The 22,923-nt window shown below is 33.3% G+C and overlaps 1 protein-coding gene across 1 annotated transcript in view; it reads left to right on the top strand.

The window, feature by feature from the left end:
• Nucleotides 1–22,923, top strand: part of DZIP3 (DAZ interacting zinc finger protein 3) — a 100,951-nt gene that overhangs the window by 44,842 nt on the left and 33,186 nt on the right. The window contains 11 exon segments of the mRNA XM_017870873.1: nt 1,368–1,480; nt 3,049–3,145; nt 4,337–4,389; nt 9,277–9,353; nt 10,980–11,597; nt 13,412–13,444; nt 14,777–14,946; nt 15,738–15,763; nt 17,450–17,468; nt 18,962–18,987; nt 21,907–22,072. Coding sequence (XP_017726362.1) covers nt 1,368–1,480; nt 3,049–3,145; nt 4,337–4,389; nt 9,277–9,353; nt 10,980–11,597; nt 13,412–13,444; nt 14,777–14,946; nt 15,738–15,763; nt 17,450–17,468; nt 18,962–18,987; nt 21,907–22,072 — 1,398 coding nt within the window.

Below are 22,923 nucleotides of genomic sequence, written 5' to 3' on the forward strand. Positions count from 1 at the left end.
CAATTGAAAATTATATATATAAAATTATAAAATTATGTATAAAATATTTTAAAAGACCATTTAGTTTAATTACAGTGGTAGAGCAGCTGAAAAGTTATTTGACTGTCTCTGAGAACTTAGATTCAGAGTGATCAGGAATTATTCTGTGAGTCAATAAAAGAATAAATTGGTTTTGCTAAGGTTTTGTAACATTCACGTGCATCTGAAGTTATAAGTATTATTCCTGCAGTCAATCATACAGTAAAAATGATGTAAAAAATGCTTTACTTTATAGTTAGAATTGTTAGAGGTTAAGAATGGTAGCATTTTACTAAGGAGAAAGGTTGTCACTCCTCAGGAATGATGCTACTAAATAAGTGATCATTTTCTCTTCTATGGGCCTTGGCAGGGGGAAAAGTAACCAGCCTTGATTTGAAGAAATTTAGCTGTCAGAATACTTCTGATAGATCTCTCTCTCTGCATCTATCAGAATACTACTGATAGATCTATCTCTCTGGATCTATCAGAGTACTTCTGATAGATCTATCACTCTGGATCTGTCAGAATAAGACTTTGTGAAATCACAAGATAGAATGAGACGATGTGCAAATCAGACAATACTTCTAAAAAAATAACTGAAATCTTAATTGCGAGGCATGATGTGTACAGCCAGTCCGATAGTTCGGGAGAAGGAGAAGACCAAGGTCTACTCAATAGAAGTTGAAAAGTGAGCCTGGTGAGATGCAGTGCTCAGGGTCAAGCTTCTTCAGTATTGGTTTAGGTGACATGGCGATATGGTCCTAAGGTTTCTCAAGAATGCTTTAGGGTTCTAATCAAATGAACAACAGCATGTAACAGCAGAAATACCTGGGCACACAATTTAATTTTTGTCATCAAAGCAAACATTTTAAAAAGCAAGGCTGTAGTTTCCAGGCAGGGTACAGTGGGAAGGACAGGCAATCTATATGCTCAGAAAAACCAGTAGCTCAGGAGCTGTCAGCAAGGCAGCAAATCTGAGTTCTCATGATTGGTAACAGAGGGGATTCAGGCAGTAATGGTATGGAGCTGGGGATGGAGGAAAAGAGACATGTAAAAATGGAGATGAACATGTTCCTCTATAGACATCACTCACTGGGTTTCTGATATTGTGTTGTACGTAGAATATGGAAAATATATTAACTTTTCAAGTTATTGACCATTTTTTACCATCCTAATTTTCCTGTCTTTAGTGACTTGTAATTTGGTGATCTCTGATTTCTGTTGATAAATTTTGAATGCTGTGTAAAATTTAATTATAGAATAATTTTTAAAGTGACTTAATATAATTTTTTTTATCTGTATAAGAATCGCCATGTCCTTACTGATAACTTACTTTTATTTTTTTCCAGGGATTTTTTCAGTTAATGTGCAGTAAAAGTTGCTGTGTTTATTTCCATAAAATTTGCTGGAAAAAGTTCAAGAATTTAAAGTATCCAGGTGAAAATGATCAGGTATTATATTCGTTCTTAAAACTACAACAGCATTTCTTCCTCTACCCTTTCCTCTTTTGTTCTCTCCCCCATCGTTTCTTCCTGTTCATAACTTCCCTCCTTCTTTTTACTTCCTTCTTTTTTTCTTTTTCTTTTACTTCCTTCTTTGTTCTTTCCCAATTCTCTCTGATGCTTATCTCCCTACCACTTTTCATTCATTATCATCATTTATTGAACAGCTCTTTGTAGATGATAACGCTACCAGTTGATTTGCTTAGTGGTTTCTATCAATTTGTTCCCTTCCTTTTAGAAATGTATACTCTTAAGAATAGAAATATTGTTGCATATATGCACATAGGATCATAGAATAGAATTTCTTAGTAAACACACAGAAAGGATAATTATACAATTTTAAGGATTTCCATTTTAGAGGTGATGAACAAGGACAGATTTCATAGTCTTCAAAATATATTTGGAATCTTTAATATTTATATTTAGTTATAATGGTTATATATCACATATAGTTATAGATAATATGTAATTATATAACATTATGTATTATATGTAATAGTTATAATTATAACTATTATAACTATAATATACATATAGTAATTGTTTATAATGATTAACTATTATAATATATAGAATACAATAGAGATTTTTTGCAACTAATATTAAAGTGGAAATACATAAGCCCTAGCTTGAATTAATTCACTTCCTTAGTGGGAGCTGATGGACCGTAAGTGGGTCTATAATGTTTGTTCTTATAGTGGTTTACATTCTACAAACAACAAGAAAACTCATTAAGTAATTGTGGATGTAGTAGAAAATGCATTGAATAGTGGAGTTGGGGAGATCTGGGTTCAAGGTCCAGACTGAACCACTATTACTAGGTTTTGATTATATTAGACTGGTACTTAATGCTCAAATACTAATTTTTTTAAGCTGTAAATTAGAATAAGATGAAACTAATTTCATAGGGTTTTTTGTAAGAATTAACAGATAAGAACAATGAACACTCACATTGTGAACTGTAAAAACAATTGTATAAAGAATTTACTTATATTATTTTTAAGTGTATAAATATATAACAATTATCCTTGATTCTTGGGGCAGTTAAGATATGACTGAATTTTAGAACGAGAAGTAAAAGCAAAAATGAGTAAGCTTAGCCAAAGAAATAGCAGGCAGAACTACAGAAAGGGATGTAAGCATTTTTATCTTTCCTTTTCCCTACGAATGCTCATCGTATCCATGATAGAAATTCAGTAATCCTCTTACGCATCACTTAATGAGGTACATTTTACCTTGAAGTTCTGCTTTCCTCTGGAAGCAGCAAATGCAAATCTTTAGTCCTGTGAATAACAGCTACTTGAAGATTTTGAAGTAGAGGTGAAATCATACATTTTAAATGGATATCTTGAAATTTATTGAAATGGACCGTCTTTTAACAGCTACCCTGGTCAAATCATTCCATCTTCCGCAGTTTACTGTCTAGCATACATTTTGCTTTCTAACTACAGTCTATTTAAATATACTCAGATTTGCACATCAGTGATTTTTTTCTATTTTTATTTTTTTTTCTATTAATACTTTTAAGAGTTTTCAGTGGGGAAAAAATGCTTGAAGGAGGATGTACAGGTGACATGGTAAGGATGCTGCAGTGTGAGTGTAACCTGGATTCCGTTAAAATTTTGGTGAGCTATCTTGTTTTGATCCCTTTTTTTTTGTTTTTTCTTGCCTTCCCTTGCTTGGAAACAATATTTTTGACTGATCAGGCACCTGGGATCATCATAATTGGATTCCAGCCATCGTTGCCCTTTGATGGTAACTGAGCTGTAGGACCTTTTTATTGCGTGTGATTTATGCAAAGGTAAGTATTTAAGTGGTCTTTAAGAACAGTAAAAATGGCCGGGGCGCCGGTGGCCTCAAGCTGTTATCCCGAGCACTTTTGGGAGGCCCCGAGATGGACCGGATCACGAGGTCAGGAGATGCGAGACCGATCCTGGCTAACATGGGGGACACGGGGGAACCCATCTCTACAAAACATACAAAAAACTAGCTCGGCGAGGTGGCAGGGCACCTGTAGTCCCCAGCTATTCGGAGGCTGAGCGCAGGAGAATGACGTACAACCGCGGGCAGGCAGCAGCTCGCAAGTAACGGCCGAGATCCTGCCACTGCACTCAGCATGGGCGACAGAGGCCAAAAAGACTCGCCGTCTCAAAAAAAAAAAAAAAAAAAAAAAAAAAAAAAAAAAAGAAAAACAGTAACAGGAACCAACAACTAAAGCGAATTTATAAAGAGAAAGACACCAAAAGAGAAACAAAGACAAAATATGCCATAAGTATACCAATAAGGAAAGTATTGTGAACTAAGGATAATGTATCTAATCCTTTGACTTTCTAACCTAAGGTTAAAAATAATTTTAGACTTTCTGAACCTCTTTTAGTCTGTAAATAACCCCCTATGAAAGTATCTATAGAACATCACATATAGTACCTGTTACATAAAATGCACTCAGATGATATCCATTTTATGGTTTAATTAATGAACTATCTTGTTGAATTTTTAGTTTATAACTAAATAGACCAAATTATGACTAGAAATGTATCTTATTTCTTTATTTTAAAATATGCTATTTTTGTATTTCAGGTTTGGCATTTAAATCCTATAGTGATGTAAAGTAGAACTGCTTTTTTAAGGTCAACTCTAGTTTGTTTTTTTGATCAGGATTATTTATTACTTACCTTGTTATTTATGTTTTGTTTGTTTTATATTCACTGTGACTTAACTCTCATTGTATGTTTCAAATGTTAAGCTAAGAAATAACATTACAAATTTTGAAAATTGAACTACTTTAGGGCTATTTTTTTCCCCATTACTTGCAGTTTGAAGTTGTGAGAAAGGATGAATATGTAACCATTGAAAATTTAGGAGCAAGGTAAGCTTAAAATAAAATATTCTGTTACTTTTTTGGAATATGCGTATATTTTTTGGTTGCTTAATTCTTCTGTATTTCTGTCACCTAATGGAGCTGCATTAAATTTTAAGGTAGTATTAAGGTTTGTGAAAAAAATCGTATTTAATTGCCATTTGTTTCCCTCTCTATCACCATTTATTGTAGACATTTTACGTTCTAAAGCGGAGATGGAGAAATTATGTGAATACTTTCCCATTAAGTGTGAAAATAATCCTTTTCTTTAAACCAAGATATTTTTCTTAAAGTTAGTTTGTTATGAAATATAGACTTTTCTATATTTCAAAACTTATCCAAACCACTAAGCTTGTCTTACAATTAGAATCTTCTTGTTTCTTAGATGAGAAAACTGTATTGCAGAGTAATATATTTGATAAGCCTAGAATTAATAGAGATATTACAGAGTGTTGCTACTGAAGTTAGAAATTTCAATATAAATGTTCTCCTAATCCATTGATTCTCTTTTTCTTCTGTTTAATGTGTAAATGCCATTTTTCAATCTAGTAGGGACATTGCATTGACATCTAAAGCATCAGTTTTCCCTTATTAGTTAATGAAGCCCAAATCTTTATACCTAGCAGAGATCTCTCTCCTAAAAGCTTGGCCTGTATACTTACCTGCATACTAAATATCTCTATTTTTATTTTTCAAAAATGTTTATAATTCAGCATGGCCAAAACTGGACTCATGATCTTTCTTTCTAACACTGCTTTGTAACTTTTTTAAAAGTCCTATCAATTTAGGTTTTTTTTTTTTTTTGAGACAGAGTCTCACTCTGTTGCCCAGGCTGGAGTGCAGTAGCTCGATCTCGGCTCACTGCAAGCTCCGCCTCCTGGGTTCATGCCATTCTCCTGCCTCAGCCTCCCTTGTAGCTGGGACTACAGGTGCCCGTCATCACGCCCAGCTAATTTTTTTTGTATTTTTAGTAGAGACGGGGTTTCACTGTGTTAGCCAGGATGGTCTCGATCTCCTGACCTCGTGATACACCTGCCTCGACCTCCCAAAGTGCTGGGATTACAGGTGTGAGCCACTGCGCCTGGCCAATTTAGTTTTTAAAATATAAATTTCTTCCTATTTCTGCCCTATCTCTACCACTTCACTAAACTAAATGAGGTTATCATTATTTCTCATTTGAAATTCTCAAACAGCTTCTTAAAACTGTCTGTCTTTAGCCTTTCCTTTTTCCAGTCTGTGGTTTTCATAACCATCAATAGGACTTTTCTAACATAAAAATTGGAATATATCACTTCTGTGCATGAAGATCTTTCAGAAGCTTCTCATTGCTCTTAAAATTAAGTTCAGATTCTTTAACTTAGCTCTTCACTTAACCTTGTACACAGCTGAACTCATTCATGCCATCTCTTGTCACTTTACTCTTAACCATACATGTACCAACTATACGGAGCTGCTTTTGGTTTCTCCAGTGTGCCATCTCAAGAAACTTCCCAAGTTATTGCATTGAAGTGTATCTAGTTTACTGTTTGACCTCCAAGCTTTGCTTGGAATACTCTGCTTTGCCTAGTTAAAACTTTCGAAAAGCCTTACTTAGATTACAGTAGATGTTCTATAATGTATTTCCTCTATTTCTATCAAAACATTTACTAACGTTTATTACACTTTCTTCTCCATTTGAATGTAACCTCCACCAGGGCAAGAACTTTATCTTGTTTTCTGGTGTGTTCCTGGCACATAGCATAATATCTGGCACATAGCTAGACCACAATAAATACAAAGTCGAGATTCTGGATTCCATTATTCCCCAATGGGTAATGTTACTTTCATTTTGACAGGCCACTAATTTGGCTAGATGTGAACTTTGAACACTTTCTGATCCAGTCTGAGTCCAGATCTTTTGGCCTTAGTTGAGCTGCTTTTAGTCTGTTCCACACATGTGGTTCAGTGTTCGGTCAGAGAATTGTGGGAAAGAATTTGGGGATCTCTTTTCTGATTACTTCCCCTTCTAGGATTCCCCCATTCTCTTAGGAGTCATGGTTCCATTTCAGTTTTCTGTTTTCTTCAGCCAAAGAGACCTTTTCTCTGTAGTGATGTCATCTTTCGCATTCCTAATGTTAGCAATTTGTGTCTTTTTGTGTCTTTTTTTTTTTTTCTTGATCATTCTGGATAGAAGTTTATCAATTTTGTTGATCTTTTCAAAGAATCAGCTTTTAATTTTACTGATTTTCTATAATGTTTTGTTTTAAATTTCATTGATGCTCTTTGTAATTTCATTTCTTTTATTTGCTTTGGGTTTAATTTGCTTTGATTTTTTTAAGGTGAAAGCTTTGATCATTGATTGGAGACCTTTGTCTTTATAAATTGATTTTACATTAAGCATTGCTTTAACTGTGTCCCATATATTTTGATGTGTAGAAGTTTATTATTACTATTTTCATTGTATTTTAAATATTTTCTAGTTTTGTGTGTGTGTGTATGTTTTAACCATAGGCTCTTTAGGATTTGTTAAATTGCCAAATGTTTGGTAATATTTCAGCTGTCTTTCCAGATATTGACTTTTAGTTTAATTCTCTTGCAGTAATTTATTTTATGATCATATTACTGTGTATCTTGGTGAATGTTCCACTTGCATTTGTAAAGAATCTGTTTTCTGATCTTGAATGAAATAGTCTATACATTAGATAAAATTAGTTTATAGCTCTGTTTCATCATTCTATATCATTTTGATTATTTACTTTTCCACCAGTTACTCAGGGAATGTTGAAGTATACGATTCATTTTTTTTGTCTACTGTCTAATTGTATATCTAGAAACTCTTATTAAATGCTACACACACATCTAGGATTGTTACCTTTTTTTCTTGACAATTTGACCCCTTTATTCTTATTTAACATCTTTTTTTTTTTTTTTTTTGTGGGATGGAGTCTCGCCCTGTCACCCAGGTTGGAAATCTGTGGCGCGCTGTCAGCTCACTGCAACCTCCGCCTCCCAGGTTCAAGCGATTCTCCTGCCTAAGCCTCCTGAATAGCTGAGACTACAGGCGCATGCCGCCATGCCCAGCTAGTTTTTGTTATTTTTAGTAGAGATGGGGTTTCACCATCTCTACTAGGATGACTAGGATGGTCTCCGTCTCCTGACCTCATGATCCACCCGCTTCGGCCTCCCAAAGTGCTGGGATTACAGGCATGAGCCACTATGCCTGGCTTTAATATCTCTTTTTAACCCTGATAGTATTCTTGCCTTAAGTGTTTTTTGTCTGTTATTAATATAGCTACTGCAGCTTTCTTTTGATTAGTGTTTGCATGGTATATCCTTTTGCATCCATTTACTTCAACCTATGTATATAGGTGGCATAGGTCTTTCTTGTTTTATATATACAATATGACAATCTCTGCCTTTAAATTTTTTTTTATTCCATTTGTATTTTCTTTACTAATTTATATGGTTGGAAATCTACTGTCTGCCTTGTTGTTTTCAGTTTTCCCTATCTGTCTTTATTGTTTATTTTCTGGTTTGGTTTATTAGTTTTACCCTTTTTTAATGGTTGCTTGAGGACTTACAATACATATTTTTAACTTACCAAAGTTTATTTTAAAATAGTATTATACCACAGCATGTATAGTGTAAGATACGCCTTACAATAATAGATTTTCATTTCTTCCCTCTTTTGTGCTATTGTTTTAATATGTTTTACTTCTGCTTACTTTATAAATTACATAATATATTGTTACTTGTAAGTGTAGTGTAGTTTTTTCTGTTTTGAACATTATATGTGGAAACATTCATTTTATGCATTTTAAAATCATGTTTAGTGTGATTCCATTCTTACTATTATAGTTTTAGAGTTTTCATTTTTATTGCTTCACTAATTTAATCATTCTGCCATTAACAGATGTTTATTTCTAGGTCCTGGCTCTAACAATAGTTTTGCAGTGAACACTCTTGTACATGTCGCTAGGTCATTATGAGCAGAAAATTTTCCAGAATATATACCTAAAAGTAGAATTGCTAGGCCACCTGTATATATCTGTAACTTTACTAGCTTTTGCCAAATTGTTTTCCAGCGTGGTTTTACAAATGTACATTCCCCACCAACAGTATGGGAAATACCTTTTACTCAGTATCTTTGCCAATGACTTCATATTGTCAGAGTTTTACATTTTTTCAATGTAATGTGCAACTAACAGTGTTACAGTGGTACTGGAGATAAAAATCAGTTAACAATAACAACCACCACCAAAATCCCTTTCCTCATTAAGCTTACATTGTAACGTTGTTGTCCAGTATTTTTTTGTTTTGTTTTCCGTGGTTCATTTCAAAGCCAAGCCATCTGTTTAATGGCAGCATTTACCTAGTGCTTATTCTAGTTAATACATTTTGCTACTTTATTTTTTATTTTTCTAATTATTTGTATTGATGTTCTACTAGCATCTTTGTTGTTTTTGATCAGTAGGTGTTAAATGAGTTGGGTTTTCTTGGAATAGTTATTGCCAAAAATATTATATGGTGAAGAGAGGTCCAGGGAGGACTTCTAGGTTTGCTATTTTCTGTTTGCTTGCTTGTTTTTTTTTTGGTGGTTTTTTTTTTTTTTGTCTTACAATGCAAAGCTTTCTTTCCTTTTTTTCTGCTACCACACATCCTTTTTGCAAGGAAGTTTGTAATATGATAGTTTTAGTATGAAATCTGGCAATACTGCTTACTTGATAATTCCAGTGAAAGTGACAGTGTAGGGTTTTCATTGTTGGTGAGCTCTTTGTTCATTATTTTTTCTCCTTCTTGAATTATTTATAGGAGTAGAAGATGAAAATGGTTACTTAGCCATGCTCGTGCTAGAAATCTTGACTGACTTTCACATTACTTTATTTCCACTATAACTTAATTTTTTTCCATTTGCAGTTATAAAAAGTTGATATCTCTGAAAATAACTGATACTGATATAAGACCGAAGATCAGTTTAAAATTTAATACAAAAGGTATTATTTTACTTTTTTATGCCTTCTGTTGAAAAGTATGTTAAAATTTTTTACTTCTCTGTCAACTTTCATGCCATTAACAACCACGTCTTTACTGTGTTTGTCATTCACTGAGCTTGGGGTTATACCAGCACTTGGTGTAGGCTGGAAATCACAGACAGGAAGATCAGCAGATGTATGGATCTCACATTACCTTGGCATCCTATAGAGAGGCTTGCTAGGTCTGGTGCATAACTATGACTATACCACAGGATTGTGTTCCAGCAGAGGTTTTCTACCAACCCTTCCTTCCCTTGTTGCATTCCTTCTTAATAGAGCAAGCATTAGAGTACCCTTACATGAAAGGAATGAACATTTTGAGTTTGAGGCCAAGTACTCTAAACTTAGCTGCCAGCTTTTTAGGAGTGTGCTAGAAAATGCCCTACCCAGAACCTGGATACCTTAATTAAGGGACCGTGGGCCCATGGAAGAATAGTTTGGTGGCAGTCCAGCCAACTTTGTATTTGGTAACCCAAAGAAAGCTCCCTGTGTCATTAGCTTTTTAACTTTGCCTCCACAGTGTATATCGAGTATTTCAAGCAAAAATGTTAATTTAATAAATCTCTTGAAACATAGAATCTTGAAGGATAAAATAAAGCTGCATTTTGTGAGAAACACATATTTTGATATCCATATAACACCAAATGCCATCGTATACCAAATTATTAGTACTTTCTAATTCACCTCAGCCCACTTTTCTCCTTTGAAAGCACTATTAAAACAGGAAAATACCAAATAGTTCAGTTTCATGCCTTATTCCATGTTATTGATGAAATACCTACCTCTCTTTTTTTGAGGGAGAAGATGAGGTTTATTAGATCAGAATTTCTCAAACATTATACATATATTTGATATATATCTGGCAATTTTGTTAAAAGGCAGATTTCAATTCAGTAGGTCTGGAGTGGGGCCTGAGACTGTGCTTTTCTAACAGGCTCTCAGGTGGATGCTTGATGCTGCTGGTCTCTGGGCTACCCTTTGAGTAGCAAGGAGCTAGATCTTTTGGCATTTCTTGATATAGATCTGACCTATCTGGTATAGTAGTCCCTAGCTGTATGTGCCTACTTAAATTTAAATTAATTAAAATTAAATTGAAAATTCAGTTCCTTAGTCACCCAAGCAGCATTTCCAGTGCTCAATGAGTATTAGTGCAAATATAAAACATTTTATCACACGATATTCTGTTGGACAGTGCTGATTAGGATAAAGTATAATTGTTTATGTAAAGTATAGTTAAACATTGACAATTAGCATTCTTGGCAAATTTCAGAATTTTTAAAGACCTAATACTGTGATGTCATTTTGTTGCCAAAGATCATTTACTTGAACAAAACCTTGGATGACTGAAAGACTTCTGTGGTGATTAGTCTTTGTTATTACTTTTGCTTGGGAACATGTTTTTTTTAGATGTTTTGACAGAGAGAAAGCAGCATGCTAATTGAGCACTGGCTGTGGCAAAGCCCTGTACTATCCTTCACTCTTTTGGAATAGTTTTTATCCTGCAGGAGCTTAGGATATAATGTGAGAGACAAAATAGAAAAAGAGAATTAATGTAGAATGTCTTGACTTCCCAAAATTTATTTTCAGATGAAATGCCTGTCTTCAAGCTTGATTATAATTATTTCTATCATCTGCTTCATATAATTATTATTTCTGGTACTGACATTGTTCGGCAAATATTTGATGAGGCTATGCCACCCCCACTTTTGAAAAAAGAGCTTCTTATACACAAGAATGTGCTGGAATCCTACTATAACCATCTTTGGACCAATCATCCTTTGGGTGGATCATGGCATCTGCTTTATCCTCCAAACAAGGAGTTACCACAATCCAAACAGTTTGACTTATGCCTCCTATTAGCTCTTATAAAACATTTGAATGTGTTCCCTGCACCCAAAAAAGGATGGAATATGGAACCGCCATCTTCTGACATCTCCAAATCCGCAGACATCCTGCGACTGTGCAAATACAGGGATATCCTCCTTAGTGAGATTTTGATGAATGGTCTCACTGAGTCACAGTTCAGTTCAATTTGGAAAAAAGTTTCAGATATTCTTCTGCGCCTTGGGATGAAGCAAGAGGATATTGACAAAGTGAAGGAGAATCCCATTGAGAATATCTCCCTTGATTACCATCAGCTATCCATCTACCTAGGCATACCAGTACCAGAAATCATACAGAGGATGTTATCCTGCTATCAACAAGGTACTAAGTGATTATTTACTTCAGCCAATAAACTTCCGTTGATTGAATGTCTACTCTGTGCCAGGCACAGTGCAAAGGGCAAGAGATTCAGTGAGTTCATGGTTTTGGGAAAATGGACTCATCAGGAGGGTAATAGAAATTATAGTGCTAGAGATGTTTCCAGAATACCATGGGAAATCCTAGGCTGAAGGAGTCCAAAAAAGCTTTCTGGAGAGTGTGATAGTTAAAGAACTATTAATGGTGTGCAGAAGTTAGCCAGGTGAAAAAGATTGAGAAGGATGTTTCAGAGGGAAACAAAAATAAACGTATAGAAACATAAAATATACTGCAGGCAACTAAAAAAGGTTGGCTTTATTGAGATTAGGGGAGAGTTCATAAGGTACATTCAAGAGGATTTTTTTGTCACATTGAGGAGTTCGCATTTTTCAGACAGAAATCGTTGAAGACTTTTAAGTAGAGTTTTATCACATTAAGTGGAGTTTTATTCTCCAAAATTAGTAAAGTCTAAAACCATGACATATAGGTACTGTGTGGTTTCAAAGATGTTCGTTTAGACAGTGTGGATGTATGTTTCTTCTACTTTCTAGCAGAACCTTTTTAGTTTACAATTTTAGCAGCTATTCATTGGCTGTAGGTAATTTTAAAAATCAGGTAACATTCAGGCAAGTGTTTGTATTGGCCATTCCCCAACTTGTCTATTGATATGGAAAAGACTTCAGACCTCCTCTCCCACATCTCAGGATACCTTCTCAGCTATTCTTTTGGAAAGCAGAGTTCAAGACATGACAACATTTCTGAAACCCTGCTGTGCTATTCAGGATGACTTCCTGGTCCCAAGTAATTTACAGCCCACTGAACAACTGATGACCACATTGATGCTATATAAACACAACTGTACAAGTTTCTAGTGAACTGGTCCAGGTTTTCTTCAGAGATCATTGCTGTGCCCAATTTCAGTCCTGGTATTTACTAAGGCTCTGGAATACCTTTGTTTTCTTGCATAATCTAAGAATGAAAGAAGAGGACACTGAGTTTGGTATATAAGAAAGTCAGGCAAGAATTTTTAACTTATAAATTAGGGTTTTAAAAAATACATTTACTCTATTAGGATTTTAAATAATTCATGAGAATAGAGTATTTGAGAAAGAGTTTTGAGCACCCATTCAATTCAAAGTATTTTAAGCAGTTCTTACTCAAGCAGTCAGAAGAGCTTATTGGTCAAGTCCCTTTACTAGAGGCTTTCTTACCATCTTATATTTCTTTCCTCAGCTATTATAGTTGCTTTTTATTTGGATATCTGATAATTTGATTAACATCCATCATCCCACTAAATCTCCATGAAGATTGTCCTTTTTTTCTTTACCATTCAATCTCTGGAGCTTAACACAGCCTGATACACATTGTAGTGCTCAGTATTAATGGGCAAGGAGAGCAAGTGCTGATCTGGATAAATCAGATTGCTAAAAAGGTCCCAACTTTCAATGGAGGTTTGCTGTGTAATTAACTATTGTTTCATGGCCTTAGACTGTAAACAAAAGTATTTGTTGCTTGGTTTAAAGTGCTTGTGTTCTAGGCTTTATCTGTGATACCACATTGTTGTTTACTTTTTTTTTTTCTCTAATCATGGGTTTATAACCTTTATGTAATAAAGATTGTGTCTTGTCTAAACTGGATTGATGAGCAAAGCTGGTTATTTTTCCAGTTACTTATAGAATAAATTGGTGCAATATAAAAATATTCTGCCTTTTCTTAATCCTAGCCAGACATTCATTTGTTGCAATTGTACATCTAAAATTTTTCTTTATGTATTATAGGAATTGCTCTACAGTCAATAACGGGCAGTCAGCGTAAGTATATTTAAAAATAAAATGTATATTTTAAGTATTTTAAGTAAATATATTTAAAATAAAATGTGTAAATGACTTTTTAACAAGAGATACCTATGGAATTTTTATTTGATCAGATAAACTAAATGATAAACTATAATTGTGAAGAACTTGGGCCAGGCACAGTGGCTCATGCCCATAATCCCTGTACTTTGGGAGGCTGAGGCGGGTGGATCACAAGGTCAGGAGATCGAGACCATCCTGGCCAACATGGTGAAACCTCATCTCTACTAAAAATACAAAAACTAGCCAGGTGTGGTGGCGGGTGCCTGTAGTCCCAGCTACTCAGGAGGCTGAGACAGGAAAATCGCCTGAACGCAGAAGGCAGAGGTTGCAGTGAGCCAAGATCATGCCACTGCACTCCAGCTTGGGTGACAGAGCAAGACTCAGTCTCCAAAAAAAAAAAGAAATTGGAAAATCATGTGATCAAATCACCACTGGTCTGCTGAATCAAGAATGAGCTTTATTCTGCCTTTGGCTTAGTGCATGTGCTCCAGGATTTTCCCAAAGATTATGTTCTAACGTTTTAGTCACAGAAACTTCAGCAGCCAAAATTACCTTCCTGCTTTCTCTGTTTGGTGTTTAGCATGTATAACTTCATTTAGTCTGTCTATTGTTTATAGCTATATACTTTTTTTGCCAGGTGATAAGTTGTAACTTTTTTATTTCCATTTTTGTGCTGTTTTTTTAAGTGCAATTAATATTCTTCAATTAAAATTATACTTAAAAATACACCACCACAGATTTGTTTGGGATAAAATGCTGGACTCTCTGAGACCAGTCAGACAAAGTCCACAAGTTTTGAGACTGAGTCTCTGGGCCAGTATCAAGGAGCAAAGTCTCAAAGAAAAGGTCACGTAATAGGGGCTCACACCCCTCTTATGAAAAGAAAGAAAACAGAAAAAATAGATCTTCTATCTTCTTATTCTTTATATTTCAGATATATGTGCTAAAATAATATGAGTTGAAGTATTAATAGAATCAAGGTCAGGACATGCAAAATGTTAGTATTTAGAGTCTACTGAAGTTCTAGAGTATCTAATATCTAGAGTCTACCTAAGATTCCAGTAGGTAACAAAGCACTCAGGTTCATACTGATTAGTTGCAGGCTGGTGTTTGCACATATTATTTGGTAATTGATAAATGAACACATTTTCATCGAGTAATTGAAAAGAGTAAGATATCTTTTATTTCTATTTTGTGAATGTTGCTTTTTTGGCAAACATTTTAATATTGATAAGAAGCTGAAATTGCTTTCATCTAGATTTTGAGAATTTTGTCTTTAATGTTTAGGTATTGAAATAGAAGAGTTACAGAATGAGGAAGAAGAACTAAGTCCACCTCTTATGGAGTACAATATAAATGTGAAATCAAACCCTGAAATACAGTTTGCAGAACTTAATAAAGATGGGGCCTCAATACCCAGTGAATCTTCAACAGAATCTCTTAAAGATCTCCAGGAAGTATAAGCTCTCATTAATATTTGAGTTAGAAGAACTTATTCTGGGCCTTTAATTTGTTGCATGTGCTGTACTTAAAGCATCCCAGATAATTTTAGCTTATATTTTCATAGTGTTTATATAGACCTTGAATTGGAATGGTCCTTTCCTCAGTACTTCCTTCCATAATCTTTCTTGCCATAACCATTTATTTTGCCATCATTTCTTAAATACTTACGTGGCAAGCATTATGCTAGATTGTAATTTTTTTTTTAATCCCAATTGAAGTGGATATGGGAAGGTATTAGAAAGTAGAAGAAAGTATAGTCTAAAATAGAGAGGAAAGAAAGGAAGAGAAAAGTGGGATATTTCAAGACCGTTTGCACAGAGGTAGAATGTAAATCATCCAGAATGGAATCTCCATATTTCTTTACAAATAAGTGGTAATGGTTATTATATAGTCACTAAATTCTTCTTAGATCTTTCATCTTATAGGCATGAATATGTTGCTTTTTAAAAAGTGCCTTCCTCCTTTGTTACTCACATCCGTGTGTGTAAGTGAGCATCTGTGAACTTTTATTAGTAACCTACTTATTGACATTATGTGTTGTTCCTTTATTCATCAGTGATTACTTAAGGACAGAAGACTAGGATTAAGATAAAATGATGAAAACAAAATAATTGTTTCCATAGAATCTAGAAAGAAATATCTATAATATTAAAACAAAAGATCTTAGTGGTTAGAGGAAACATATTTTGCAAAATAACCCATTGGACAGTTTGAATTACATATTTAATAATTTTTTATCTACTAGGTTAAGAGTAAACAAAGGAAAAGAAAAGACTAAGAATAAAAGGTAAGAGATTATAATAGCATTATAATAACTGATTATGAACACTTGATTAAATATATGAATTCATTGTTAGAACTTAAATTAGTTCAAATAGACATATAGCACAAATGATTCAATAGCTTACTGAATATATGATTATAGAGAAGTCTGCATATGTTATATCCTGAATGATTTTCAAGTATGAAATTGTATTTCATATTTCCCTAAATTGTAATTTATACATTTGCATATATAAATATAGACTGAATTAGTCACATGAAAATTTCATTAATTTCTACATACCACTTATTTTTAAAATGAGTACTCATTGTTTTAAGAACAGCTCTTTGTCATATCTTTATTGATATGTTTAGAAGCAGCTTTCAAAACTTTTAAGAAATCTTGATTTTTTTCTTTTGTCTGAGACTATGCCAAAAATGCAATAATGTGCACAAAAAGGTACAAATACAAACCTCTTGCATTGCTGCTGCTTTGATATTTGTCAGTTGCTAGATACAAGTCAGTATCTAGCACAGTTTTAGCAGTGAGTCTCTTAATTGCTAGGAAAACTATAAGGGAAAGCCACATGTCTTTTTGTAATCAAGCATATAGATAACCACCATGTTATGCAACTTTGTGGTGAAAAAACATTGTTTTCTAGCCTGAAAAATATTTTTAAAATCTTGATATATTCTGTATATTATAAATTGAATGAGGATATTTGCCCAACCACAATCTGGTAAGCCCATGTTGTTAGTCATTGGGAAGTGTAAACGAATTGTAATCATTAATGAAACTTAAGACAATGAAGATGAATTTGTAAAATACTAATGACGTCAAGATTTAAAAAAGAATTTATATGCGAATCTGATAAGTAAAATATCATTGTTATATTTAACAATCATTTATTATAATTTATTTTACTTAAAAGTTATGAAAGTTAAATTTTATTTTTTAAAGACATGAGTATGGATATTTTTCCTTACTTTTAGACAGTTCTTATCTGATAAAACAAACTAATTTGTTATTTTGATGATATTTTTAATTTTTGCCAAAGTATTGGTAAGTCATGGGTCTAATATTACGTAAAACTGTCCAAGTAAATTCACAGCTGTCAAACCACCAAACTAAGTTGCAAGGGCGTATAGTGTGTCTTGCCTTTACTGCCATAAAATTAAAATATGGTAATGCTCAAGTTCTCAAATTTTAGTTAAAATCCCATTTCTACTTCAAATTGAAATTAAAAAGGGAACAAACACAACTAGAAATAATATATTTGTTATTATAAATATAATTACACCACTCAAAAATTCGTGACTAGTAATATTAATTTTTTAAATTAAATGTCAGCAAATATCTAGGAACTTTTGTTTCTTTAACATCCTAAGGTTTTCTTCAATTTATATTATTAAGTAAAGTTGAAATACTTTCTGAAATAAGATAATTTTATCAAGATAAAATGTGGACATTAAAAGAGAGATCTTATATCTTTTACCTAAATTTTAAAGTGGGACCTCAAAAATTTCCTAAGACCTATGAAATGCTAAAAATTTATGCATATTATTACTTCATATGGAATAGTCTTATTCAAATAATCAGTTACTATATTGTAGGCACAAAGAATTGTCTAGTTATAGCACAAAGCAACCAGTTACAAAAAGTGAAGCCAACCAGAGGGAGACTGACTCCATCTCAAAAACAAAAAAAAAAAAAGTAAAATCAACTAAACTCTCTAACTAGAAGTTCTCATGAAAAATTCTAGCATGTAGAAATTTGCTTGTGTTCTACAGTGCTGACAAAGTCTCCATGAGTGAAACTGTGTCCTCTTTTACTTATTTTATTACATAATATGTCTGACTTACATCCTAAAAATACCTATCAGGGACTCTGAAAGAATATGAAGGAAAAGTAAAATTTGTATAGCAAATAGAGGGGCAGTACAGATAACTTCTAACTAGTATGTATAGGAACTTTGTAGCTGCTCTATATGTTCCGTTTCTTCAGTTAAGTATTTAGTATTTGGCTTCTAATATATCCGAATTATAAATTACTCTTTTGGGGGTTAATAAGATCCTCACATCCTCCACTCAGGGTTAAGTTGGGCAAAAGAATAGAAGACCTGTGATGAAGTGTTGGGAAAAAGGAAACATGACAGGAAATAAATCCAGGTCATCAAATTGGGTGACCTTGGCCAATCTCACTTTATGCCAATGAATGTATCAGCCATACGGGGCTGATACATTCATGCATAAAGTTGTCATGGGAAGAGCCAAAAGGGAATTTGAGAAATAATCCATTATGCTAGATGTGTTTATTGTGAACAATCAAAAGTCTTTTCAACTCAGGTATTCAAGTACACTAGAGCAAAGGCAGGAGTCAGTAATTCTAAAACATAGAATCAAATTGGTACTGGACATTACTGGACATTAAGCATAAGGACAGATGCTGAAACACAAAAATCTTAGTATACAGACAAGAAAGCTAAACAAATTTGTACATACAGCATTGTATCTATAGAGAAGGAGACCCTGAAGTTTCTTGTATGCAAGAGATGGTAGAGATTAATACCGTAATACTCTTAGTTTAATGCGTGTTAAATGCCATCGATACTACCTTTATTTGGTATGCTGCCTTTATAGTTTTATTTTAATGAACATGAAATTTAGGACTTTTAAGATTTTTTTCAAATGTGATCTTAACACTTCTTTTTCTGTGAGATTCTTAATGTATACGTCTGATTTCTCCTTATATATAGGTTTTCAAGAACCCTTGTAGTTAGTGTAGGAATAAATTGGAATTATATACATTGTGTCCAAAGGTATATCAATAGGTACAAACACATCTCCAATACTCACCTCTCATCTGAATCAGTGATTTTGAAGTCATGTTTCAAGACTCAGTAGATTATAAGACCAGTTTGGTAGATCACAGCTGCCATTTTAAAAAAAGGAAATAAAATAAATAGGAATAAAAAATACTAGAGTTCATCACATACAATATGAATAAGTTTTATTTCATGGAACTTATATTTCAGTTTTATACTTAGGTATAAAAGTATATGTGTAAGTGCATATGACATCATGATATATATTTCTTTAGTTATGGTCAAAAATTTTTTGAGAAACACTGACCTAAATGTAATTATATTACTATTATGTTGTTTTGATATAGTTGATATAGATTACTAATTCTTAGGTTATTTTCAGAATAAAGACTCGAAAGAAGACCAGGTGTAAGTATTAGTTTATTTAATTTTAAGTTTTCTTAGTATTTTAAGGCATACTTTCCTAATACGACACAGGCTTCCTTCCTTTGGGAAGTTTTCTAAGAGAAGAAGGATAGTTCCTTGTCTTAATAATTAATAAGTTGCTGCTTTTTTATAGGAAGTAACAAAAAAGTTAAATGATCATTTAATGTTTAATTATCATTTGCTTTGGAAGAATAGAACCTCCTACCATTTTCCTGTAAGGCTACTTGAGGCGTTTTAAAATATAGTCTACATTGTAGTTAGACTGTATTTTAGTCTAGACATTGTAGTCTAGACCACATCTCAACTAAGACCTATTTTAAAGGATGCATCACTCCTAGGTTTGTAGCCTAGGAGCAATAGGTTATGCCATATAGCCTAGGTGTGTAGTAGGCTATACCATCTAGTTTTGTTATGCCCCAGTCACCCCTTTTACCAAAAGTTTGGCTTTGTTGTTTTAAGACTTAACCTGCATTTTTTTAATCCAGTTATTCACAGTGAATTTTGAACCTTTAATGGAAACATTTTAATGGCAAAATTATCACTGTATGTTGCATGTATTGTGCATGATTAATAACAGTGTAGTAGATGAAGGAAGGGATGGAGACAGTCTAATGAAGAGATCATTATTCCTACCAAAAAGTTTGTTAATTGAGTAGTAGTGACTTTGGAGAATTCTGAGGACAGAAAGTAAGATATCTTTAAAACAGCAGCAAGAACATATTTTGTTAACTTTAAAGCTATCACTTGTTGTTGATATTTTCAATTAATGTGATCCACTTGATATATAAAATAGTTCATCATTTAAAATGGGTTTTCACTTTCTTTGGCAACAAGTTGAACCACTGGAGCAATAGTTTTGTTTTGTTTTTAGACTGTGTCTAAATGCCATAAATATAGCTTAATAAAGATAAAACAATGTCATCAGTCACTTTGCTCATCTTGCTTACACAGTGGATCCAAATCTGGATAATGATCAGATCATCTAGGAAGCTTTGTCTTTAAATGAGAATTTTCAAATATACACAAAAGTAAAGAGAATGGTATATATATAATAACATATATACCTATAACTCTGATTCAACAATTATCTATGTTTTTCACATTTGTTTCATACTTCCTTTGACATTTTGTTCTCTACTGAAGTGTTTTCAATCCCAAACATCCTTGTAATTTCACCCCTTCATTCTTCAGTTTACATCTTAGAAATATGAACATTTTCCTATATTATCTCAATGCTGTTACTGTATAATTTTGTACTGCATAACAACATTTTGATCAAGGACAGACCTCAGGTATGATGTTGGTCCCATAAAATTATAATGAAGCTGAAAAATTCCTATTGCCTAGTAGTGGTGTAGCTGTCATAACATTGTAGTGCTATTACTTTACTTTTTATAAATTTAGTGTAGCCTAAGTTTATGGTGTTTATTATAAAGTCTACAGTAGTATACAGTACTCACCACTCGTTCACTGACTCACCCAGAGCACCGTCCAGTCCTACAAGCTCCATTCATGGTAAATGCCCTATACAGGTATACAATATTTTATGTTTTATATTGTATTTTACTGTAATTTTCTATGTTAGATACGTTTAAATACAGAAATACTTGTTAAAACTGCCTGTCATATTCAGTACAGTAATATGCTATAACAGATTTGTAGCCTCGGAGCAATATGTGTAGTAGGCTATACCATCTAGTTTTGTGTAATAACACTCTATGATATGTTACGACAAAAGCGCTTAATGACACATTTCTCAGAAAATATCCTTGTTGTTAAGCAATGCCTGAGTGTACTTTAAAAAATTTAGGAATAATCTTAGTGAACTTTTCAAAAACACAAGTTCATTTATATTTTTACAGTTGTAGGTGTGCCTGGAAACATTTAATTTTTAAAAGCTCTTCAGGTAGCGTAGAAAAGTAATTGAGTTTGAGAATCAGTGGTCTACACAAGCAATTGATTTCATCGAACTTTCCAGAATGTTTGGGTCACTCTAGAATACCTCAGTAATACCTAATTACTGCTTATATAGTATTTTATGAATTATTCCACAAGCATTAGATTTCATTGTTCTCCAGATCTCAAAAGTGTTCTAAAAAAGTAATAATGTATCTTAGAGTTTCTATTCACTAGTTAAATTGAGTCATATCACACTCTAAGTAAAAATACTCCTATTTCTTGTTGTCATTCAAAGAGATTAGAAAGGAAATTTAGAGCTACTAAGTAGCAGGCCAAGTGAAAGGACAGTAGCATGCAATTAAATTTTAGGAAAAAAGTGTAGAAATTGGTTAATTGCCATTGTATATATATATATAGTATTTCCATTTTTTTAAAAGTGGTCTCTGTTAGTAGTGTAGTTACTGAAATACATGTTATTACTGTAGTTCTTGTTAAAAGTTCTGTTACAAAAGAAACCTCCATTTTACAGTCTATTTTATATTGCTGTTTTCAACTCTCTATTTAAACATACATTGGACCTAATCACTGAAGTTGCTTAAACTAACCTACTTGTCAAGAAAATTAAGGGGGAACAAAGAATGTTATGATGGTAAAATAATACAGCAGATGTGCTTGCCAATATTTCTGAAAGTACTGTTTTCTAAAGCAACTGATGTTACTAGTTATAATTTGTAAAGTGAACTCTGTAGTGTCATAGTTCTTGAAAACAGTGGCATGAACAGAATTAAACAGGTACCTTGATTGAGTGCTACTTTAAATATGCTAATTATGAATCTTCAAAAGAAAGACTCAGTATGAACACTATCCAAACTTTCTTTGGTCATGAACCCTTCTAATGCTGAGCATCTTATGAAACCAGTATAATACTCTTTGGAAGCAATAGCTTAGATGAAAATCGCTATACAATTGTAAAAGCTCACATTGATTATGTCACCACTACAGCCCATATATGGTAGAAAAGGAAGAGCAGTTGAAGAAAGAACAAGCAAATCCACACTCAGTCAGTAGACCTATAAAAGATGATGCAAGTGATGTTCAAGAGGATTCTGCAATGGAAGACAAGTTCTATAGCCTGGATGAATTGCATATTCTGGACATGATAGAGCAGGTAAGCATGATTAGAGAGGGTGCCTGCCTTCTTTTAGATTCATTTGTTATCTAGAGTTTTTAAACTAGTGACTCTTTAAACAGCAAGACCCTTTGAAAAGCCCAGTGGTTTATATTGTTTGTTAGGAGAAAGAGAAAAACATAAAAGGTAAGGAGGGATATATAAAGGAAAATAGAATAAGAAAACAAAGAACCCGTAGGAGCTGGAAACTTCACTTTAGCCCTCAAACCATTTCCTGGCTTTAAATATAGGGCAAAGTTAATTACAAATGCATTTCTTGCAAAGGTTTTAAATACCACAAAGGGAAAGAAAAGACTAGCATAATCCTACTAGATTACATGTCATGAGAAAAATAATTTTGTAATATAAAGCTGCTTTCATTTTTAAAAATTAAGTATGATTGTTACCATGAAACGTCTACAAAAAATATTGATGTATAATCATTTTTTTTTCTGGCTCCGTTCCTGGTAGTAGTCACTGCTTGGAATGATGTACCTGTATGTGAAGAGGCATGTGAACACGATTTAAGTGCTCAACAGCAAATGAAATAATTTTTTTAAAAACAATTTTTTTTACCTACTAATGAGAATTCAATGATAACCTGCTCTGCTGTTTAAATATAGTGGTATGTCATATGTGGGAATACTCATTGTCTAAGGGTACAGTTAGTGCAAATGATTCCCTGGCTGATAGTACAACATTCATGTAATTGTCCTACCTTTTTTTCTCCTAATTAGAATATGTACATTTTAACTGAAATGACATATTCTTAGCTCTGGATATCACACTACAGTTTAAATATGGGATCTCTGGTTTTCATTCTATAGCCATGAGACTATGGGAACTCAAAA

This window comes from Rhinopithecus bieti, unplaced genomic scaffold (genome assembly GCF_001698545.2).
Source record: "Rhinopithecus bieti isolate Rb0 unplaced genomic scaffold, ASM169854v2 scaffold_5478, whole genome shotgun sequence".
Taxonomy (NCBI): Eukaryota; Metazoa; Chordata; class Mammalia; order Primates; family Cercopithecidae; genus Rhinopithecus; species Rhinopithecus bieti.